This window comes from Lathamus discolor, chromosome 4, assembly GCF_037157495.1.
Source record: "Lathamus discolor isolate bLatDis1 chromosome 4, bLatDis1.hap1, whole genome shotgun sequence".
NCBI classification, from domain to species: domain Eukaryota; kingdom Metazoa; phylum Chordata; class Aves; order Psittaciformes; family Psittacidae; genus Lathamus; species Lathamus discolor.
In genome coordinates, this window is record NC_088887.1 from 27,736,346 (window position 1) to 27,760,493 (window position 24,148).

The following is a 24,148-nucleotide window of genomic DNA, read 5'->3' on the forward strand; positions in this document are numbered from 1 at the left end:
TCTGAACACAAAGTAGGACCTGCTATTAGGAAGTTAATGACTAATTAAAACTTAGTTTTGGTAGGTAGCACAGGCAAAAGGTCAGAAACAGAAAAATCTTCAACTGTACTAACAAACCTGATGGCAATTTTTTCCTTCCTCCTATCTCCCTTTGAGTTGAGGAAAACAACTTTTAGAAGTATGACTAGGGTAAACCGGCAGTCTTCTGAAAATAACTGATTACCCAGTAAGAGAAGCAGGACTGTAATCTATTAAGCACCTGGCATGAGACAAAAATATGTATCTGGGCCTATAAATGCCTTTTCACCATGTTACTTTACAGAATTTAGACTTTCTATTTAACAGGCTTCTCTATATTTCCAATTAATTCACTTTCTTGTCCTGGTGACTACATATTTAGACCTACATGGTAAAATCAAAGAGTTATTTTTCAAAGGTAGTTACTGAAGAAGGAACCCTCATCAGAGGTGTGTGAACCAGGTTAAGATGCAAACAGCTAAAGGCTACTACCTATACCACTCTACCCTTGTGCTGAAGACCAAGCATACAAAAAAAATTAACTATAAGAACTTTAATTCTGACACAAAATAATATTTTTTCACTAGCAAGTCTAAAGTACCCAGACACAAAAGCCAATGTAAAGCAGGAAAAGTGAGAGCAACAGCCTCACAAATAATGATAATTATTAGTGCTTTTCCTCATGAATTTCATACTATCTTTAGGGAATTGTGCTCCTAATTACTTAAATTTAAAAATGCTACAACTGAGCTGGCAAACATATTAACTTGAAACTCCTTAGAAAAATTGACAAAACTATTTAGCCATCAAAAACACAGGCTTAAAAGCATCTAGTAAAATCCAGCAAAACAAGCTACGATGGCACTTAATTCTATTGCTGTCAATTAGCAATGTTAACTGCTTTTATACATACGTGTGTACACACGTGCATGTGCGTGCACACACACACACATCTCCAAACATCAAAGACAGCAGCACATGGAAACCTTGTTGTTCCTTACCCTTAAAGGAAAAATAAATGGAAGAAAAACCCCATGGAGTTAAAACCTACTCAGATAAAAATAAAGTAAGTAGTTCCTTTAGAGAACATCTTATTCGTACACAGAGAGCTTTTGTGTTTGTGTAACATAAATTTAGTCTTTAAGAAGAATAAGGGAATAGAATGAATTCCAGCAAGGATGCAATTAGGTGTTCATTATCTACTACACTAGTTGCTAACACTAGCAGTTAAGTAACAGCCTAGCTTTTGTTTTGCAAGGATTTGAAACAGTATTTAGCTGTGCCTATGGTTTTCCAGCTTCTTTTGGAGTTAAAAATTAAACCTCCAACTGAAGCACAGTTGAAACTACCAGACCTGGGTGGTCTCTACATAGAGAAAATGAAAGGTAGCATGTTTAAGCAACAGATTAAATGACTGCGTTCAGGAAAACATTTAACTGCATGTCCATGAACTGTCTTTGAGTTATAGCAAGAACAAGAAAAGATTTGTTGAATCAAGGCCTGTTACAAGTGTAGTAAACAGCTTTATCTGGGTAAAGCTTCATCTACAATAAAAGGGTGGATGGAAAGGAATGTGGTGTTTGAACAATTACATGTTCTTCCAACTATTACTTCCATATGACTCTATGACTTTGTACAGGTCATTTCATTTTGAAATGAAAGCAGAATGAAGATTATATACTCAGTTTTGCAAGGACAACCCAAATATCCTTGAGGACTAAGTACTTGTAAGACTGCATGGAACTAAAACTTTCTGGTCTTTTCTAGAAGTCGGTGAAATGGTGGCTTGCTTTAGCTTTGTGGATGACTACAGGGCTCTCAAATTGGAGAAAGCAGAAAATAAGTGAAAAAAGAATGCTATCTTTTTTTTAAAAAAAGAATCTCATTGGAACTTAGTATGAGATATCCTTTCTAAGAATACCAGAGATTATTTTAAATGTGCGTAAAAATGAATAATCAAAACAAGTAAAATTTGGTAATCTTTCTGGTATGTTGATGCAGATGCTGTGCATATGCACAGATAATTGCAGTCACAGGTAGTAACTATCTAATTTACAAAACAAAGCAATCTAATGGAAAAAATCCATTAATGATTTTTACTTGGTAGCTGCAGACAATTGGTTTAAGTTAACTGTATTGAACTAATATCACTAAGAGAGGAAAAAAAACCCTAGCCATTTCTGTCAAGAAAATCATAAATAATTCACTAAGCTACTCTATGCCCTCACCTCATACAGACTGCAGCAGATGTGCTAATGATTCTGCAGAACAGCTATCAGGCTCAGAGCCTCTGCAACTACATATGAAAAAAAACACCCTCAGCTTTCTATATAATGCAGTAAAGACGGACATGTAATGATTTATCAGCGGAAGGCCAACAGACACAGAAGCAGCTTTATATGCAATGTCTCCTCGAAACTGTTGGCTGACTGCAAAAACAATCAACTAACAGAGTTGGGAGAATGTAAACCAACCTCCACACTATACTACATGGAAGAAAGCAACACAGTTAATATAACAAAATCCTTGCATTGTGAATAATGGTCATCCTGAGAATGATATCATTACAGCTGCTAGTGGTATAATTACAATTGCAACTGTGCAGCAGATGATAATATGATCAACCCTGAACAGAGCACTGGTTGGCTGCTTTATCACCTTGAATTTCAGAAAACGTGCTGATACTAAGCAGCCTCCATTCTGATGCAGGTTCTCTAAATCTTCACTCAGTTTCCAGAGATCAGACCTGAAGAATTAACATGAGTAAAAACGATCTTGCTTATGAGTATTTAAAAATGTTTTTGTATGTATCTTTATGTGTGTATATACATAAATATATGTATAAAATAAGAATAATCTCTATATATACACACAAAGACAGAAAAGTTACTATTAAACCCAGAATTCAGCTGCAAGAAATTAAATGTTTGTCCTGAAAAAGCAATCTCTGGGGCACAGGTGAGAAGGGAACACTATTGAAAAAGCTGTTATAGTTAGGCTATCAAGGAAAGAGGTATTTCTATTTTAAGTTCTTCCTCTGGAAGTTCTCAAGCTGGACTGAAGCCTTCTAATGTCTCCCTGTACACAACAGTTTATAAAGAGCAAGAAACATCATAAAGCTCTTATTTTGCGCTATATTAAAAACCAGCTCAGTGATGACTGCTTAGTACATCTATTTTCCTTGAGTTTGACCTTTTTCAGGAAAAAGACAACAAACGGATTTAAGCATAGTTCTTATTTTTGTTCCCCTATTTGTGTATTAAAAAGTAGAAGGACAGTATGTTGAAGAACCAGGCTCCTTTTCAAACAGTGGTGTGAATCATATAGATGTTGTATCTATACTAGGAAATGGAAGTCCCCCTGACAGTACTCTCTTCCTGGGACTGATGTAGATCAGATTCAAACTCAATCTCTGACTGCTGACAGTTAAGGTGGAGTGCAACAGAGGAAGGGACAACTGGCTTAGATTTTAGTAAATCCTTTACACTTGGCCCTTGCTCATAAGCTTTTCTGCTCTATGGACTGCACGACTCTACTTTTCCTCACTTTACTCACAGACTTCATTTTCTGAAGGAGAATCATGTGGTGAAATAACAAGATCCTAGTTATCACAAACACTACTGAGAACTAAGTTGCTCTTCTTTTCTGTACTGTGACTAAATTATCTCTCCTTTGGGAAATGCACAAATGTCATCTGAAAGATTTTCATCTATTAGTAAGAAAAATGTAATCGTTGTAAGAATGTTGTATGGGTGAAAAGTGGTAAAATGAAAATGGTAAAGATTAAAAAGGGCACTTGTTTCTGTTTGCCATAGTCCTTTCAGAGCTGACTTTCTTCAAGGGTTCTGAACACCTACAGAATATTCACTTGTCCTTATTTCCAGGCTTGGGCTGTTGCAGGTTGACATGACACCTGTTTTTTCACCCTAAAGAACCAGGTCACCAGCCTGTTCACTTGAGCAAATAAATTAGAAGCACAAACTGGAAAGTCAGGACTACGAAAAGGGCAAACCTTTCAGAAAAACAACAAGAATCTAGGCAATTAAAACAAAAAGTTACAAGCAGCTGCATGCATTAATCTGCCTCCAGGTCCCTCTTTAACGCTTTTTCATTGTAAAATAATATGCTCATTTTTTTTTCTTCTTTTTTTTGAAATTAGCCTCAAACCGTAAGAACAGATACAGTGACTGCAAAACCCCAGTATCTCTTCTCCCTTTTTAACCTGTAACATAGAAGTTTTATCTATAATTAGCAAGTAAAACAAATTTAAAGCACACAGTTTTAAACTATCGGAATCCCTTTTGTATTTCACAGTTTAATTGAGACCTCACTTGCAGTACTGGGGACCTCAACACAAGAAGGACATGGACCTGTTGCAGTGAGTCCAGAGGAGGCCATGTACATACTCCCAGGACTGGAGCACCTCTCCTATGAAGACAGGCTGAGAGAGTTGGGCTGGTTCAGCCTGGACAACAGAAGGCTCCAGGGAGACAAAATCAGGTGGACATTTATTGCCAGAATTTGTATCAGTAAGGACAAATTTGTAGAAGTCTGGACACGGTGACTAAAGGCATAGGAACTTAAGGTCTACCAACAGTGAAGAGAAAATGTTTTGCTTACTGTTACATTTAGCACTATTGTAAAGAGGCAAAATCCCCATTTCACAAGCCCATGTAATACACTTTATGCTCTGAAATTCGGAATGCAGGCACAGCAGTGAGAGATTCCAGTCTCTCAGGGAAGCAAGCATCATCTCTCTACAGGGGAATGTAGCATGCATCCTTGACAGGCTGGAGGGATTCACTCTGTGCCAAAAGCAGAGAATGGGCCTTCACAGCACCTAAAATCTGTGCTAAAAGTGATAAAGGCAGCACAGGTCCCTGGACAGTACATCTTTTGCACTTGAGCAGAGAACTGAGGAAACAACCCATGTGGTTTTCATAGTGCAAAAGTTACTGTACCTGCTGGAAACTTCAAGCCCTAATGGTCACATGCTGAAATATTTTTTACCTCTCCACATGTATCATTCAGAAAGATCACTCATGACCTACGCTAGCCATACTTTCAGTATTATTTATATTACCCCAAACAACAAAGTGCTCTGACAGAGTGGACTAGAACACACAAGTTCACTATGAAACTAGAGAGTGACAGTGTGAGAAAACCCATTCTCTAAAGAAGGGACACCAAAGGCTTCTGTCACGTGTGTGTATGTGTGAGGGAGTAGAAGGGAGGAAGGAATGATCTTTAGAAATAAATAGGGGCCTCATAACAGGAGATTTTTCAAGACTGAAAATTAAAATAGTTAACAGTCTCAAACTTCAATATTACAAGAAAATTCCTAGATTGAACTAACACTACAAAATTCAGACTAAACACACTTGGTTTCATTTGTGATGGTATTTCTACTGCTCTTGGGGAAGAAATCTAATCCAGAAGGCAGAGATGTTCCCTGATCCCATAATTTTTGGCACCGTTGGACAGCTAACTCCGTACCTGTTTCCAGGCTCTCTTCATGGAATGAATTAAGACTCTGAACACAAGATGTCAGACTCCTAAAACAGTGCTAGGAGCACATCACCTGGCAAACCTTGATACGGGCAAGTTATCAGAAAGGCATAAACACACTGGGAGGATGCTATCTAATAATCATTTGTAGAGGAAAAGATGAAGGGAAAAAGAAGACAGATTGATCAGTTTGATCTGATCTGAAGAAAAAAACATAACGATGCTGTGACACTAAAATAATTCTGACCCTAAAATATACTGATCTCATCCACTCTGTGCTGGAGAGCTCTTCTAAAATTAAAGGCTGCTTGCTTTCAACGGAATCTGCCATTTCAAGTTAATCCTAAACAAATACAAGAGGAAAATCAACCTAAAAAGCAAAAGAAGATAGTATGAAAAGCACTTTTTTACTTTGAAAATCAGATTTGTCCCATTTACTTCCTCCAAACGTTTGCAGCCTGATGCACCAAACTAGTCATCTGCTATTACTCTGAAATCAAGAGGAAGATACAGGTATGACAGAGGGCAAATGATTACCCTTCTCCATCCTAGAATGGAATGAATAGCTGTACAGAGGTGTCCTTAGAGAATCCAGAGGGAGCATATATGTATCAATTTTTAGACACCTGGTTAGCCAAGAAAAATATTACAGTAAAAAACATTGATGCCCCCTGTATGAAGATATGCGTGAGTTCTTTATTAGCCTCAACTTCAAGAAACTGTATGCTCTACACAGAGGATTCAACATTTCTATCACACATTCCCAAATTAAAAGTACTCTCTGCACTAGGGGGTGCCATGTCTACTATCTTCTGCACCTGCCAAGGCATTATTGCTTGAAGGGACGACAACTTGATACAAGCATCAGTTCTGGGTCTCTGGGTCCCACTCCCTCTGCAAGTACATATCTGGAACACGCCTGGTATAGACAGCACTCACACAGGTTCACGGGGTTTGTGTGGGAATGCTTCCCTGGTTCAGGCACAGCATTACATTTTAAAAGAGGGTTATACAAAAGCAAAGGTAATCATTTCAGCACAAGCAGACCACATGCATGCGGGGAAAACACAGGTTAGGTAAAAGCCATGCAAGTTATATACCTGGTCGTGTGGTGAGTCCTCTGTCTGCAGCTGGGCGGGCATCAACTGGCTCAACTGGGCATGTGCAGAAAAGAAACAGAAAAGCAAACAAAAAATAAACAAAATCCCCCAAAATGATAAAGTCAACTGCTCTTCTCTTGGGACAGTGCAGGAGACACTTACTGCATAGACAAAGTTACCGAAGCAACAGCTTCAGTTAATCCTGGAAATAAAAGGAAGGGATGGACGTCACTTTGAAAGGAAAGAGTCACAGCTGATGTGTCAATTTTACATCATATTCTGGTTACTGCTTAAAGTGAAAAAACAACCAAGATCAAAAAAATTCTGTCTGCAGAGGGAAGCTATATTCATGATGTGCAAACTTTTTCCAATTGCTGATCAGATCTGGCAGCAAGAATGCACGCGATGAGATCTTGCAGCTACTCTTGATCAATGCTCACTTACAAACTCACTGAACCCCAACTCCTTTTTCCTTTCGACAGGGATCCTTTACAGCACTAGCTATAAGGTCTGAAAAAAGTAAAGAGCATTTTGAAAACATGATCAATACTTCATTGCAATGTGCTCAGATTTGCAGACAGGATATTTGCCTTCCAATTTTTTAAAGGGAAGCAAAAAGAAAACACCATTTTCTTCCCAACTGTGTGCCATACACAGTTTTACAAAACTCTTGTATTATTGTACTAAGGCTTTATCAGCTGAAACTTAAGGTTGATGGAACCCACTGGCATTAACAGAAAAACAGGATTTGCAAAACTTAGGAGCTGTTTAAGTCGCTACCTACTACCTCAGTTAAGTTCAAACATACTGGAGAAGTTAATTAAAATATTCAGATTTTCCCCCTCTGTTTTGTTGTTTCTCTCTTCTGCTCCAATACTGTTGCCTTCTTCATCTACCCAAATGCTGGTGTCAGAAAGAAACTAAAATTCAGAAATAAAATATTCTGTTGTATCTTAGAATTCAGAATTTTTAGAATAACATGTTCTCTCTCATTTGAATTCCTGGATTCAAGTATGAACCTTCTAATCAGCAGTAATGAACCACAATAACACAGGAAACCTGACAAAACCACAGTTTTCAATCACTAAGAACTGCTCACCGCATTTGGCATCAGGAGATCACACAAACCTGATGATACTGCTGATTTAAGTAACAGGACTGCCCATCTTCTCAGGAAGTCTGTGTCACTTGCTTAGTGTTCCTATGGGTTTGATAAATAACCTACTATGCCTATGTGGCACCCATGTCCTTTGTACACAGGACATGACTGCAATATCTCCTGCCTCTGGGGAAAAAACAGTAAGCTTTATAGTAGCTGCAGACTAAAAGTGCATCCTTGTATCTGACTTGCTTCTGTTTCCAGAAGGGCAAAATTTTCATAGGGCTTGCTGGTCTGGTGCTGCAGAGACAAGCCATCAAACCACTCTTCTTCACAGCAGTTCAGAGTGGCACTAGCAGACCATGTAATTGTTTTCCTTACATACTGCTGTACAAAAACCAATTTCCATCCTTAAATAAAAACATTTTTGAGTACTTCCCTATTTCAGTCTTCTGCTAGGTTTTCCAATATTGTCAGCACCAACCCTCAGGTAGGTCAGCTGTAAATCTTCAGTGAAAAGGCCTGAATGGAAGAAATAACCAAGGTCCAACATTACTCAAACTGCTCCTGAAGAACCCTCCTCTGTTGCTCTGGTGTCTGCCTCCTCCCTAGAAGACTAAGGGGTCTTATTTCCCTCTCGATCTGTAACCCTGCATGCCCATAGCTATGGAGAACTGGTACAGCAGGTTGTGGGTAGCAATAAAAATGGGTGAAGGTGAAAGCAGAAAAGGATGGAGGAAATTCCTGTTGTATAGTAGCGCAGACTTGACCTCAGCGTAATGCAGTATTTGTGGGGTCTAGTGAAAGTATTAATAATTCTTCTTGCCATCTATAGTTTTGGAAGCACTCTACAGAGGAAAAGGCAAACATCACTGGCACATTTCATAACTGACACAAAAACTAAATCAACCTTCTTGAGGTCACAAACCAGCTGCAGGGGGAAAACTGAAGGCAAAAGATCAGAGCAAAAGGTCTTCCAAAGCAGATCATGATCCCAGGCAATGAAGTACAGCGTGCCCCAAGCAGCACGATACAAACAAAGGCTGGTTTCTGGTGAGCTGCCACCTTTTGAATTACAGCTGCATTTCAAAACCTGCTTGCTCTTGCCCCAGTTGGGCAGTTAACTCTGAAAACCTTGTCCGTGGGCTTCCTCACTGCCTCCCCTGCTGGACCACAGCACCTCTCAACAGCTGATATAGAGGGGGGAAGTTTAAACCTACTACAGCTTTCATTAACAATTGAAACTGTAAGATGTGCTCTGTATTATTATGAAAACTGCATTCATTTTGATGCTCCAGAATCGTATTTCTCTTCAACACACTTCCATGTGCACAGAAATACACAGAATTAAGACTGAAAATTTTCCAAATAGCCTCACAATTGGTAGGTATCTGCTTACACTGACTATGGAGGTTTCATACAGGCTCTACAACCCACCATGTATCCAACGCTAATGCATCTCAAGAGAAATAGAGAACATCGTTGCTTCTCTTTTCAAAAGTGAAATAAAGGTGAGTCAAAAAGCTCAAATTTAGTACAAACCAGCAGGTGAGGAGAGGTATATGATGTTCAACCACCAAGAAGAGTGTTGAAGGGAGTAACTGGCCCAGTCTTAAAGACAAAGACAGTACATTCAGAAAAAAAATCTCACTTCAGATAAGTAATTTATCACTAAGGCTAACTATAACTGGTAAAATACAAAGAGTAAAACACTATACCCAGTTACCCACTGGCAAAATGATCACAGGCCTTGTTAGAGCTTCATAGCTATTGGGGTTTTCCCCCACTGCTGAAGGTGCATTTTTCATTGTTAAGACAATTTCCTGACAGTTTGGTGGTGCCTTCTGCAGTGTCCGCAGACAGCGTTTTTTGTTAGCCTGATTTGTACTGCAATACGCTAGACATACGCTCAGCCACGCAAGCTGTGTTGTGTATGGTGTCATGCTTTGGATTCATCTCTGTGGACATTTACTGTGAAACTACAAGGAAAGAAATTCTTTCAAAAAATACTGAGCTACCTACACTCTCAAGGTCTTTTTAATTTTAGACTATTTTTCACTCATTCATCAGAAAAAGCAATTTGAGTAAACTGCATAAACCCCATCCTTTTATCTAAACATGCAGTTTAGACTGGAAAATTTCAAATTGAGTTATGAAGCCATGAGATAATATGGCAATGTACCAATCCAATACACTATTAATATCTCTGGCTGAAAGCTGGGATCAGATCATGGCCATGGCAGAAAACAGGCATGAGAACTAATGACAAACCTAAGGTATTTTTTGTAGTATTTTAACTTCATCACTTGTATGCAGAATACTGGATACTCTGAAACTAAGACTTAATGGCTGCATTTCCTTCCATGTTCTGGTTTAAGCATTTCCTGAATGGCTCCTTAAAAACAAGGCCTGGTGCTGTGACTGTGTTGGAGGGGGTGGGATCCCAGGTCCTAATCCAGCCAGCTGCAGGGTTTGTTTAGTTGCCTCCCACATGTCAATGGTCCCATTAGAAATCTGTTTTGACAGCAATGCAAATTTGCAGTGAGGTGAATGATTTACTTGGTGTGCCTGCTCAGGACTGAAGAACTATTTTTTATCCAGTGCAGCAGCTCTTTTGCAGTGAGGAAGTTGAGGCTCTCATTCTACCTAGAAACCTATCCGCATGCTTAGCTGTTAGCACTCTGGATTTGTGGTGAGCAGAGTTTAAAACAAAGTTGACTTCAGCTTTCAAACTAGACCAAAACAGCATCAACTAATGAACTGGTAACTTGCTTGACATCTGAAACTCCTCTGGTAGTCTCTGATATCTTCTGGACCAACCGCTCAGCAGATTTCCCAGATACCACATTGTCTGTGTGGAACACGCTGTGATTTTCTTGACAGTGCTGAGCCCCCCTCAGCCCTCACCCAAGTAAATGGGAGCTGAGATGTCCAGTTCTCTTACCTGTGATGGTATGCTCAGCATCTCCCAGCAGCAAAGAATCGTCACTAATACTGCAACAGTTAATCACATTACAGTATTTGAGGTTTCCCTAGCACACTGTTTTTGAACTTACACCTTTTTTGATGAACTGTTATTTGTTAAGAAACAGGAATTACTTGCTCTGAATGACTGCATAAAATACAAAAACCTCACTACATAAGGGGAACTTACTGTGTGAAAAACAGACTATGCAAAAAGACCTTCAGTGGAGAGGGAAAGGAGAAAAAAAGAACAAAATTGTGTCAGTTGTTATTTCCTTCTTGCTACTTCCAAATGTTATAACAAGACAGAGAGATGTTTTTGGAAGCAATTTAGACAAAGCCTGCGATTAGACCATGGCCACAGAAAAAAACAGGCATGGGAAGCGAGGACAAATGGCACATTTAGTCCTGGGTTTCTGAAACAAAGAGGTGAGAGACAAAGACAAAGGAAAAAGACAAGGCTGTGAAATTTCCCTTTGATACTATGGGCAAGGGTGTAGAGAGGGTATCTAAAGAGAGAAAAAAGGTATTGTAGGCATGAGCACATTAACAACACTGTGGTCTGGGTAGTAGAAAGAGAAGGGCAACGAGAAACAAGGAGGACTCAAGAGGTTTAAGTCTTCAAATAATGTCTAGCTGTGCAGACTTAAATGCTGATAATGGTTGGCCCAACAGAATTGTTTGCTGCGGTAATTTTATGACAAATACAACCCTGACATCAAAAATAAACCCCAACCTGAAACCCCAACAACTTAAAAGGTATGAAAGTTAAAAGATGTTCCCACAGTAAATATTAAGAAGTGCTGCAAGAAACCATGCAGTGCATTAAAATACACAGGATTAATAATTAAACAGCATCTTATTCAAGGCAGGAGAGGTTTTGTTTCTTATTTGATGTCATACATTTTGAAAGAACCATACTCAACGTATCTGCCTCTGGGAATTCAGTGCCACACTAAAGTATGTACTTTTCATTATTAAACTCTGGCCTTTGCCAGGTTTCTGAAGGATTATACTGTGGGTATGTCTGGGTGCACCTGTCTACCCAGCAGCTTCCGAACTTGGTGACTGAAATCAGTTACATTTTGAAAACTGGGAGGACAGACTTCAAAGGTAATTAATCCTCATAAAGTTTCATGAAAGCAGTCAGTGGGTATAGAAACTGATGCCCTGCATGCTTCAGCTATGGGAGAAACGGCAGCCAGAGCTGTACTGGAATACTCCTGCAGGACAGACAGCACCGGCCAGCCTGGTCAGCCATCTGTACTACTCACCAGCACCTGATGCAATCCAGTCAGCTGCTCTCAGACACTCAGCACATCACCTGGCTGCAAGTGCCCTGCAGACATATCTGGAGTCCTTGTCATCATCTCCTGCCTTCCGGTTCTTGCTGCTGGCCAGTCTGTTAAGTTTGTGCCAGCTCTCCTTCTGCGCTTTCACTTGCTTCCTACTTGTAGTGTTGACCCCCTGGCAGTCTGATTTTAGCCCCACTCCTGACCAGACTCTCCTCTTCCCCTCAAATTTTGCTTCACTGACTTTTTGACCTTTGCTCAGATGCTCTTTTGCTTCATCTTGGCCTCCTCTGACTCCTGGGGATGACCCACTCTGACGACAGAACTGGTTCTGACTCCACTGATTTCACCTGGCATCAACCTGAGACCTGGCAAATCAATGTCCCATGTTTCATCTCCCAGGCACCCAGTTGCCAACAGTCACATGCTGTGCTGAGACTAACTGCTAACAAAGACTGGTACCAAAACTCATTTTGAGAGCAGGTATAGGCTAAGCCAGTGATTTCAAGAGATTTCTGAGGGAGGTTAATGTCTGTGCAGTTCAGCTAGGAATTATAAATTTGCCTGAAAAAAGACTTCTGTAGTTCCAGCCTCTGTGAATCTGCTCCTTTGCAGTAACAAACTTTCACTAATGTGATTAATTTAGCACTAATGACAGTGGAGTTGAACTGATAAATGAAAACAAACACAATGGGAGAAACCTTAAAGACAGGATCGAAGTCCCTCAGGTTTCTGATTAATTGGCTCTGGCACCTAAGTTAACTACCAATTCCAGATTATGCATAAATTATTAAAGAAGTATGCTGCCACTTCAATAAATTAGTCCATGAGCAACATGAAATACTCAGGAAAAAAAGTTTTCACTAACTAGTTGCATTTGTGACTATGCAGGAATATTTCTGCAGTATATTCCAGACAACCAGTGTGTGTGTGGAAATAAAATAAACTCTCATGCTAGGATTGTGCAGGATCTGTAATAATTATTGTACCAGCAAATAAAAAGCTCTTCCTTAACTAAAACACTGATTTCATCATGGCACAAATCTAACAACTTCCTGAGCTTCCTTAGCTAATTGCCATATATTTTCTAAGACTGTCACTCATAATTTGCAGTAATTTATTTTGATTTGCTTTTCAAGGAAAGTAAGCTCAACACTGAAAGCTATTGTGTGTCTAAATTCCAAATTTTAGTTAGGATTTTCTGTTCCATCAAAGGAACACAGCAGACAAGTTCTAAACTTACATCTGAGGAACTCTATCCTGCTTACATCAGAAAGACGTCAATTTTCAGGGAACAATGTGAAGAGAACCAGAAAGCTCAACTCAGAATATTCTGTGGTTTCTCCCCTTATTGTACATACCTTCATTTTCAGTATTGGCTGGAACAGAATCAACACCAAATGGATGCCATGGCTGAAGGTCATCTAGGCTGAACTCTCCATCCACTGGCAGAAGTTCAACTGTAGTCTTAGTTTCTGTCAGCGAAGGCATGAGAGCATCATTTCCATAGCTGATTCTGGGTTCGCTGATCATATTGGCCAAAACATCATCAGAATAGTTTTGCTCTTTCTGAAGTAATTCATCTGCAAGGGAAGGGAATTTCAACACAGAAATTACCTGAAAGAGCCTGCATTTCTGAGGACATATTTCCAATGCTACTGAAGTAATAATTTACTGTTACACGATTCTGTTTTATTATGATAAAAAAAACCCCATAAAGGCTTACAATAATCAAAACTATGTGATAAGCACTGCAGCTAAGCAAGGCATTTTTGCAACATGAACCAGAATTGTTCAATACCGTTCCCCACCACCATTTCCACTAGAGATCACACGTCTGTGCTTTGCGAGTCCCTGGACTCTTCCCCACCACTTTTAAAGGAAACACAAATCAATTCCCTTCAACTCAACATGTTGCTTTAAGTCAGCAAAAGCCCACAGGAAGCAATGTCTTTGTTATTTCCCTTTCCTCTCAAATGCTCACTATCAAAGCTCTTAAATCCTAAATCACTGTAAAAGTTGCTATATTAAATTTGGCTTACAACAACACACTGAATCTAAAGAAGCAGTTACTCTTTTAACATATCTAACTTTGCCAAAATACTGAAGTAGCTCTTTGATAAAAATCTTTAGCAGTAATAGACATTTGTAGGCAAATTATTTTACAAGAAACCAGGACCTAAAGCAGTGCAGTACTATTTAGGTTGTGTGTTTTTTAATTTGAAACAAGATGAGATCAAAGCACTTTTAGCTCCATCAGGTGTATAGGATAGGTTGTCCAACTCACAAGCTTGGAGGCAGTGTGTGCTTCATTATTCCAACTCCCTTCTCATATCAGAGTTCATCTACTCTCCATCTCCCTCTCCACTGACAGTTTTTTGTAGGAACAACACACTATTTGGAAGTACTTTGAGGGAACTTGGTGCACAACAGCATGTTCAAGTAAGCAAGCAACCACAATGGAGATAAATAGCTGCTAATAATGCACCAATGTAATTAGTAAGAAGACATTACAGAGCTAAATAGTTCAGAATCAAAGACTGTAAAGGTTACATTACTAGCGTTTAAGTGCTTGCACACTTTAAGCACACCCATGACAGCTGATGATACAAGAGCTTTTACTAAGAATGGCTTGTCTTCACTTGGTTAAGGGGCCCCTGACTGTCACCACTTCACAGCCCATCTAAACTCTAGCAATTCAGGGACAGGAATCGCCATGCTAGTGCTAAAATCTTTCTGTCACTCTGTATAGGCTCACTTATTTCCCAGTATTAAAAATGAGAAAGAACATCTAAGTTTCTGTACATGCCAGATCTTTCAGACCCCTCAGTAAAATCTTTTGAATACCGTGGTACAGACATGCCTGACAGAGGGAGGTACTCAACTCCCATCATGACACCGTGATTATATCCAAGCCCCAGGAGGCTGGGAGGGATGCATACACAAAGTCTCTCTCTCAATGCTACCCAACTGGGAGGATGTCACTGCCAGCACTTGCAGGCTCCATTGTCTCCCATTCAGCTGTGGCACAGAGCACAGACATTAACTGACCCACACAATAGCTCAAGTGAGGTGGACAGATAGTACAACCAGCAGATTATGATTGCAACCATTTTACAAGCAGGGAAACAATGGCCAAAATGAATGAGTCCATCTGATGTGATGAATCAGACACTGAACGACAGTGTGAAACTGGAAGTGCCTGGCTTAGAAACCACTCTGGAGTCCATCAGACTGAGGCAGCTGTGTCTGCACTGAGTAAATCATTTGCAAACAATTGTTTCGGTCTCTGAACTGCTGCTAAAAAAGTTTGCCCTAGGGTGTCCGGTTATCCACACCAGCTGGCAAAGTCCAAGACCAATTTTTCAGTGTTGATTTTGCTCCAAGTATTGATAACTACTTCAATCATCAGTTACACTAATGGAAAGCCATACAGACTGGCTGTTACACAGCTATACAGTATTCGCTCTCCTTTTCACAGTTGCCAACTTGAATTCCCCCACCCTGCAAAAGACAATTCTCTAAACAAGCAGAGGTACAGACACAGCTGCAGGCTAGGACATGCATTCAAGACTGTTTCAGGAGTTTTCTTTGTGTGGTGAATATCTTCATGGTTAGGCGCTGAAAACAGAGAGATTCTGGGCCTGCTCTTCCAAATTTCATCTCCCATCAAATCAACAGGACAAAAACTTCATAACAATCGTCCTACAATAAACTTTATGTTGCCCAGCTTATTATCTCCTTGTAGTGTCCTACTATGTCCTACATGTCCTGCCATGGAGAAGAAAAAGGAGGACGCTGAAACTTTTTTTCCCCCTGAAAGCATGTGCTCAAAAGCAGCCATGACCTGGGAAAAACCTTTGGGATCTCAGACCTCGTTCTTGGGCTCACTGCAGGCATTTCCCCATGAGTCGTCACAACTCGACAACAGCATCTAGAAAAACTGAAGTGAAAATACATGTGGTGAACTAGACAGAAAGGCAATACCACTGCGAGCTCCTTTCAAGACTATTCTCTTATCCCACAGAGACACACAGAGCCAAAAGAAAGAAGGAGTAGAGGAAAAGAAAGAAAACTTATTACAGAATCTTCTGGTGCACACTGGACTGTTACAAGCCAGTCGTCCACAATGGCCCTAGACCACACTTTTACTCGTAGAGCTCTGCAAAGATCACTATACTAGCAAACGTACCATGATGAATCCTAACAGAGGTGATGGGAGTCTTAGAGTGGCAAAACCCATGCTATTTTGTAACTTTATCTACTTTTTATTGGCATACAACACTGTTTCCAGTGTTGCACTCTGGGGCATACTTACCCCAGCGCTGAACTGGCATAACAGCTCAATTTATTAGTGTTTTCTTTACTAGATGGAAAGCTCTGCAGTAACTGCTGTATGTAAGACTCTTGAATTTACTTGAAAATCAGCTTTAAAATTGGCAACTGTAATTTTGGAAGTTCTATAAAGCAATTTAAGATCTTAACCAGACTAAACAAAGTGCACCCTAAACACATCTGATTAAGACACTGTCAAATTACATGACATAGCTTTGACCCAACACCCAACTTCCTTTGTAAAACAGTATCTACATGACAGAATACATATTGATTCAACAAAGACAGGTTTGAGAACCACCTCAAACTGGTACAAACGCAGAGTCTTACTGCCTCATATTCACCATCTTATCAGTGACCATTCAGTCTGAACTGAACATGTGTTCTTCCCAAAGTTATGGTTGCTTTTGAACATGTGCTTTCAAAAAGGCAAAATTTAAGTGTCTGCAACCTCACTATTCTTAACGTCAGAAATTAACAAGTGCCTGGGTCATAGTGCTGGCTTAATTCGTGGGTGCGCACATATTATCTTATACCAGTTTGAAGACAGTTTAAATCATGCAAGTGCTGTATATCATAATTAGGATTCACCAAGAACATTTACACAATCATTTATTGCAGTGCATGTGATGAGAGATAACACGTTTAGATGCAGCTTTCATGATGCCTACTTTATGGGCTAATTCAACATGTCACAGCTCAATCTTCAACATGATCATGTGCTAGAAGGAGTTTCACTGATGTAATGCAGTCAGGTTTTAACTAAATTTGAACATCTGCATCTTATCAGCTGTATGAATCAAAACTCCCCCAAACTGGTAAATTTGAAAACAAAGCCTCCTTAAAAGCTTAGCCTTAGTGAATACTTAAAATCAAACCCAAAACATTATTCACCTCTACATCTGCATTTACATTAGAGCTCTTACATAATCTGACAGCATACCCGTAACCCACTTATGCAGCAGCACTTCCAAATGAACAGATGTATTTCACATTCAGAAAGCACTTTTATTTTCCCACAGGTAATTTGTATGGAGACGTAAATACACAGTTTATGTAGTGAACTCCAAAATACAAAGTATTAGTAATGCAAGTAAGGTGTTTTAGAGAAGTAACACTTAAGGACTTTCTGTACCTATGATGAATGCAAATTCTACAGTCAGAAAGGTAGTTAGGTCACTTGTATATCCTGTGGGTTTCATATATATAACTTTCTGCATCAAGCTAGAATTCCTCCTCTGAGGTCAAAGGAGAGAATATACCTGAAAATACCATGGGTATTTCCTCCAGCTTCTGCTCAAGTTAGAGGAAATTAAGCATGTGCTTAAATCTAATCACACTGAAGTCTGTGCCTTACCACAGAGAGTTAAGGTCCACTGAGTTTCAAGCATATTGTTATTTTAACATGTTTTGCTCAATGAAGCACGTAAATTTGTAATGTTACATACTACTGGGTGTCATAATTATAACATTATCAAGCTGCAAAACACAATTATGTGGCATTCACTGTTGAACTCATGCATTTATACAGTACAAGTCAAATATAATTTAGAGAGCAACTCTCATGACACCTTTATTGAAAGTGACCAGCCTACTGGAAGGTGTGAGTGGTTCTGCTGCCTGCACTCTTTGACAATGATGACAGAAGAGCGGTATGCTAGATAATTACTGTGAAATACTGGAAATGAGCCTAACCTGCCATGCTCAGATCCATACTGACAGAGAAACGTGACCACCCCGTCAGATGTAAGCTTTCTTCTCTTCTCCTGCCTAGCCTGTGAAATTACGCCACAGGTTGCCTTATCTGGAAACTTTTACAGTGCAGTATGTCTCTCTAGGTTAAACTGAGACTGAAAGAGCAAGAACGATGGAAAACAGTATTTCACAGTTCTTATTTCCTGTCCTTTAGAAACTTCACCATTAGGGCAAGAGTAAGGAGCAGCAGTAGTTTTTCAGATTTCAGAAATTTCTTATGTGCCTCATAATCTTGTTCAATAAGGTGAAAAGACTTTTCCTTTTTCAGCTCCTCAGGAAATAAACATTTAAGGTATTATGAAGCAGCTCACCTAAGAAATTTTCCCTATAGTAAGAGAATAATCATCCATCCCATAGCCTTAGACAATACCCTGCTGCCCAAGAACCAAACTTCAGAAGAATGACACCTCTGAACTTAAGAATAGCTGCCATATTTAGAACCATACTAAAAATAACATGCTTCTGGTATTTTTACAAAGATCACAACTTGATCCCTTTAATTTCTTTCCCACTTCTCGCAGCTTCTCCGCTTCTGGCATCTGTGCATTTCAGTGTTTCCCAAATCGCATTATAAAAGCAACCCAAGTTGAATCTCCTCTATAAGCAGGTACATGTAATAATGTTGCAGTTGGATTTGCCTTGCAGACTATTTGTCTGAAATTACAAAAAAACCCAAGGATGTTTAACTTCAATACATAGCAACTGTCCTGCAGATAGACTGTGATATAAGCAATTTCCTGGTATTAAACAGTGTTCAAAGGTTGGATGATCCAATTCAGGAAAACATTTTTTACCATGTAACGATTAATTTCAATATGACCGAGGTGTCTTTCTCATTAGGGATGGACTTTAATGTTTTGTAGAGGGCTATGCAATTTCAGAGAGCTTTGAGTAAAGGTTCATGAAAATTTCCACACCACTTCATCAAGGAAGAATCACAGTCACCCTCTCTCATTTTTACAGCATGCTACATGAAACTCTAGGTCTCGATATTTTGTTTAATTTTATAAGAAGGCAGCTATGACACTCTTTGCCTTCAGTGAAAGAATATCAGAATTACTATAGACCCTCAGCTACATAACTCAGTTATTAAATAAAATTAAAAATCAATAGATGGCTACAGATGTGTGCATATTTATGATTTTTAAAAACATCTAATGGCCAGTCTTCTGATTAATGACTGCATTTTCCCATCGGTTCAAAGCAGGGAGTATTAAAGCAAGTTTGTGGGATAAAGTTAAGTCCAAAACCAGAAGCTTGTGCCAATTAAAGACCCTGTTGAAACTCTATACCATACTCAAGAATATACATTGTATGTCATCATTCTGATCCACGTAAGGCACTGTAACAAATTCACAAGGTTTAAATTTAACTTATTTAATTCCAAATTAACATATAATTAAGTGCTTTAAAATAGGCTGAGGAGTCTAGATTAAAAGAAATAAACAGCTCCCCCCCAATCATCACTGACATTTCTGCCAGATGAATCAGCATTCATTATTACCCTCTTGTATGAATTAGAAAAAGCAAAGTACATTTCCATCCTAAATAAGCAGGTCACAGGGCTTCTAAGTGAAACTGTCCTGCAAAAAAGCATTTATATGAAAAACTGATATGGAATTTTATTACCTCATTTTCTGAAAATATACTTAATTTACTCATAAATTACTTATCAGTCTTATTTACCGATTAAAATGATCAGATTTGCCAACCTTGTACTACACAGTAAAACTCAAACCTGCAGTAGAACCTAAAAATCTACCACTTTCTAGCCCCTGAAAAAACATCCATTACCCCTCATTTCTTATAAAAACTTCTAAGGGTACGAATCCCACAGCAATTTTTGATGTTTACTGAACTTGGAGGCAACTGGTGAATCACTAAATAGTCCATAAAAATATAAAAATCTAAACATTAATTTGTTGCACCTGAGCAACCCAGAGAGCATTTGCAATTTGAGTCACTTATAATAGTTTAAATCAGAATTTACCAAAACTGAATCATGCAGCATCTGCTCAAGATGAAATATATTTTGCCTATTTATTAAGTGCAGTTTTAGCACTTGATAGGCCAAATGTATCCTGACTGTCAGAGAATTCTGAAGAGATGAATTTGTTTAATTCAACAAATATATCCATTAAGCAGGATATGACCTGTTTTGATGGCTTTTATGCTGCTTTCATATGCATGATCTAATAGAAGGAAACAGAACAGTGAAAGGACTGGAATCCCAGCTAGGCAGCACTATTCAGGAAAATGAATTTTTCAGTTAAATTGGGCATATAAGATTCACACAGCAGGAAAAAGCTGTGCTGATGCAAGATTGCTTCATTTATAATCCCACATGCATGGGAACTAGTTGTTAGGAGGTTACTGCAACACGTCCATCAATCCAGCCGTTCTGAAAAAATCACACATCCTCTGTAATTCTTCTCCCTTTCTATCCCAATAGTAACAGCTTGCCTAGCAAGAATACGTCAGATACTCTTGGCCATTATAAGCACCTGTGAATTTTCACTCTGCTCCTCCAAAGAGGAAGTTATGCTTGAGTAAAACAAACCTTAGTACATCATTGGCATACTTAGCGCTCCCCCTCAGATACTTGCCCATAGTGATGCATTTTCAGACTTCAGTGTCTGAATTCCCCCAAATAACAATTCCAGAAACTGCTGTGGGAATGACAACTGACACACTAGCTCTGTAATATATAATATATAAAGCTATAATATATAGCTTTTGCAGACAGTCTAACTGGTTCTCACTGGACCCTTAAAATCTGCTGGCATGTAAGAATTAAGATGATTACTTTGCTTCTTTCACAATCCAACACTCCCTATTAGAAATCTGATCTCTTAGTGACTCACAGAGAATGACACAACTGTGTTTCCAAACCAAGTAAATGGGAAAAGAAAATCTGTTATTCAACAGTAAAGTGAAAGCTGCTGTAGGTGTGTCTGTGCTCCCATGATTTGGGGCTGTTTAAGTACTAGTGGACATTAACATCATTAACTTGATTTAAGACGATGAGAAGATGACATATTTATGAATTATATCACACATCTATTCAGTACACCAAGAAGATTTTCAGTAACTAAGTGCAATGACATTTCTGCAAGTGGGCAATGTTTCACCAAGCCAGTGCCTCCCTGTCTGAATGGAAGCTATGCATTCGGAAAGTCAAGCTCATCTGAGCTAACTTGCTCTCAGATCATACATGCAAGCTGGACAACTGCAAGATTTTTTCAGACTTCTGTCATCCATCCAATAAAAGAATGACATCTTAAATTTGGCACACTATGAACTAATTTATTAGTTTCTTAAAATATAATGGTAGAAGCAATTATCAGGAAATACAAATGAGAAAGGCTGAGAGAAGCCATCCCCCCTCATAAAACAGTAAAATCGGACTTTATGAGTGCTCCAGCTTTGCTTTACACTTACACCGAAGATGCAATAGAGCAGGAAATCAGCTAAAATACTGTTTATGAACAAATCTAACTATGAGGTAATCCTGACCTATGATGCTTTTAAAAATGAAACATATCCAGTATACTGATTTAAAATAATACACACACTCCTATATTCAACATTTTCATACAACTTTAGCCCCTCTACCAGTGGAAATAATACTCTTCAACCAGCTGCCACTGAGCTCAGAGTTGTCTTTTGGTCATTAACTTTCTGTGGGACCTTAAACAGCAAGATAACTTGTTCTGTAAAGAGAAGTGTCTATGAAAAGGTACTTCAGGCCAGAGTAACGGAAAGGATACAGAATAGACTTCAAGAAGGATCTACCAATACAGGACAGTGTTCTAGCTATCAGCTCCTTAAGAAAATCAAGGCAGCACCTTTAAACCTCCCCTTCTAAAGGAGGGATTATTTAGAATGAAAGATTTAAATAGCCACTGAAATAGCAGATGTCCAGAAATTAAAAACAACTTTGTTTATAATCTACGAGTCCACCGCTATTATCAGAAGCTCCTGGGTTTTGTCTAACACTTGGATCATGAGATTTTCTTACAGGTGCAAGCGAAACAGAACAGTGTTTTCCAAACCAGAGGAAAAAATAATAAACTTTGTAAGACCTTTTTATCCTGATGAAATTTCTGAAGAGTGGATGGAAAACAAGATGTCCCATCTCTTTCCCTGATGAAAAGCCACCCCAATCCAAAGTCATGTGAAGCCATTTATACTTTTCACAGCATCTGTAAGACTGGAGGAAGCTGGCTCTTTTACTGACTGAAGTCATGTTCACAATATTTATGAGATTAAAAGAGGGCTTGTGCACACAAACCTCAGGATTCATATCTTTTCTGAAGAACATTAGTGCCCGTAACAAGACACAATAGACCATTTAGCTACAAAAGATGGGGAGGATACAGAATGCTGCTAATGAAAGCATTTGAGAACATCAACGTCAATGAAGTATATTTATATCTATTTTAATCATGTACTATTTTCTGCCTATTTTTCTACCACAGTTAAATACTCTGGACAGAAAATAAGAGATGCTTAGAAGAGGAAAACATTGTATCTATTTCCAGGTTGTTTTTTTCCCTTCTCCCCTATGCTGCAGCAAAGGACATAGAGTTTTCAATCTGGAAAAGTAACTGAGGTTCTTCAGCTCTTCCAAGATCCTGAATGCCATTCAGAATTTCCAAAGCAACATGGAACTGTCCTTCCATCTGGCAACTACATGTGCCTGTTAAAATACAGCACACTAAAGGAGGACAGTAAGTTAGCTGCACAAGAAGTGCTGGGGCCTGCTCCTGTACCTGGGGAATAACCATCCCATGCACCAATAAACGCTGGAAAGCAGCTCAGCAGAAAAGAACCTGGGGGTCCCGGTGGACACCAAGTTGAACACAACCCATTAACATGCCCTTGCTGCAAAGATGACTAATGGTATCCAAAGCACTGCCCGCAGAAGGGAAGGGATTCTTCCCCCTCTGCTCAGCACTGGTGAGGCCACACCTTGAGTGCTGTGCCCAGTTCTGGGTTCCCCACTATGACAGAGACTTGGACATGCTGGAGAGAGGACACAGAGGGACTGGATCATCTCTCCTAAGAGGAAGACTGGGAGAACTGGGGCTGCTCTGCCTGGAGAAGAGAAGGCTCGGGAGGATTTTATCTATGTGCATAAACACCTGAAAAGAAGGCACAAAGAGGACACAGCCAGGCTCTCTTCAGCGGTGCCCAGTGGCAGGGCCAAAGGCAACTGGCAGGAACTGAAACACAGGAGATTCCCCCTGAACATCCAGAAACACCCTCTTACTGTGAGAGTGACTGAACACTGGCAACTGGCTCTGGCTGGCCCTGCTTGAGCAGGGGGCTTGCACCAGATGACTTCCAGAAGTCACAGAATCATAGAACAGTTTGTGTTGAAAAGGCTTTTCAGAGGACATCTAGTTCAGCCCCCCTGCAACAAGCAGGGACATCTTCAGCTAGATCATGCTGCCCAGAACCACATCCAGCCTTGCCTTAAATGTCTCCAGGCATGGTGCATCTACCACCTTTCTGGGCAACCTGTGTCACTATTGTACCACCTGCAAGTCCCTTCCAGCCTCAGCCATTCTCTGATTCTGTGACATCAGCTGGTTCCCCACGTGAACAGAATACATCACCTTGCTCCAACAAATAGCTCAATGGTATCTTATTGAGTTATTTATGGCATTTAAATCATCATAAAAATATTTTATAGAGGTAACGAAGTGGTTAAACTGGTGGCTTAGTAAACACCATAAGCTTGTGATGATTGAGAAAAAAAACCAAAAATCAACAACTGAAAAAAAGGCTGAGGTGCATATACATATATTAACAAGCCAAATACTTAAAAATGTCCTTGGTAGAAGAGGTCTTCATTGCTTACCAGGCAGTCCACCTGGCCCACGCCATGTCAGTATTTAAGCACACAAAATCCATCTATGTAAACGCTGCTGTGTGAAGCTTAACACAGAATTCATTTGCTTTTGTGGTAGAAACCCCTACTGTTTTTAACCACTGACCCTGCAATATATTTTTTAGTAGAGTTCTAACAAATCACCTATTCAACTGTGGGGAAAAAGCACAGGCATAGT

General features: G+C 39.4%; 1 protein-coding gene across 5 annotated transcripts in view; it reads right to left on the bottom strand.

Moving 5' to 3' along the window:
* The window catches only part of APP (amyloid beta precursor protein), a 209,536-nt gene that overhangs the window by 15,499 nt on the left and 169,889 nt on the right, over window positions 1-24,148 (bottom strand). For 3 of the 5 annotated variants that reach the window (XM_065676758.1, XM_065676756.1, XM_065676755.1), the window contains 2 exons: window positions 13,343-13,564; window positions 6,627-6,680 (listed from right to left, as the gene is read on the bottom strand). In XM_065676758.1, the coding sequence (XP_065532830.1) occupies window positions 6,627-6,680; window positions 13,343-13,564 (276 nt within the window). The remainder of the gene's footprint in view (window positions 1-6,626; window positions 6,681-13,342; window positions 13,565-24,148) is intronic. The other 2 variants (XM_065676759.1, XM_065676757.1) reach the window with 1 other exon arrangement.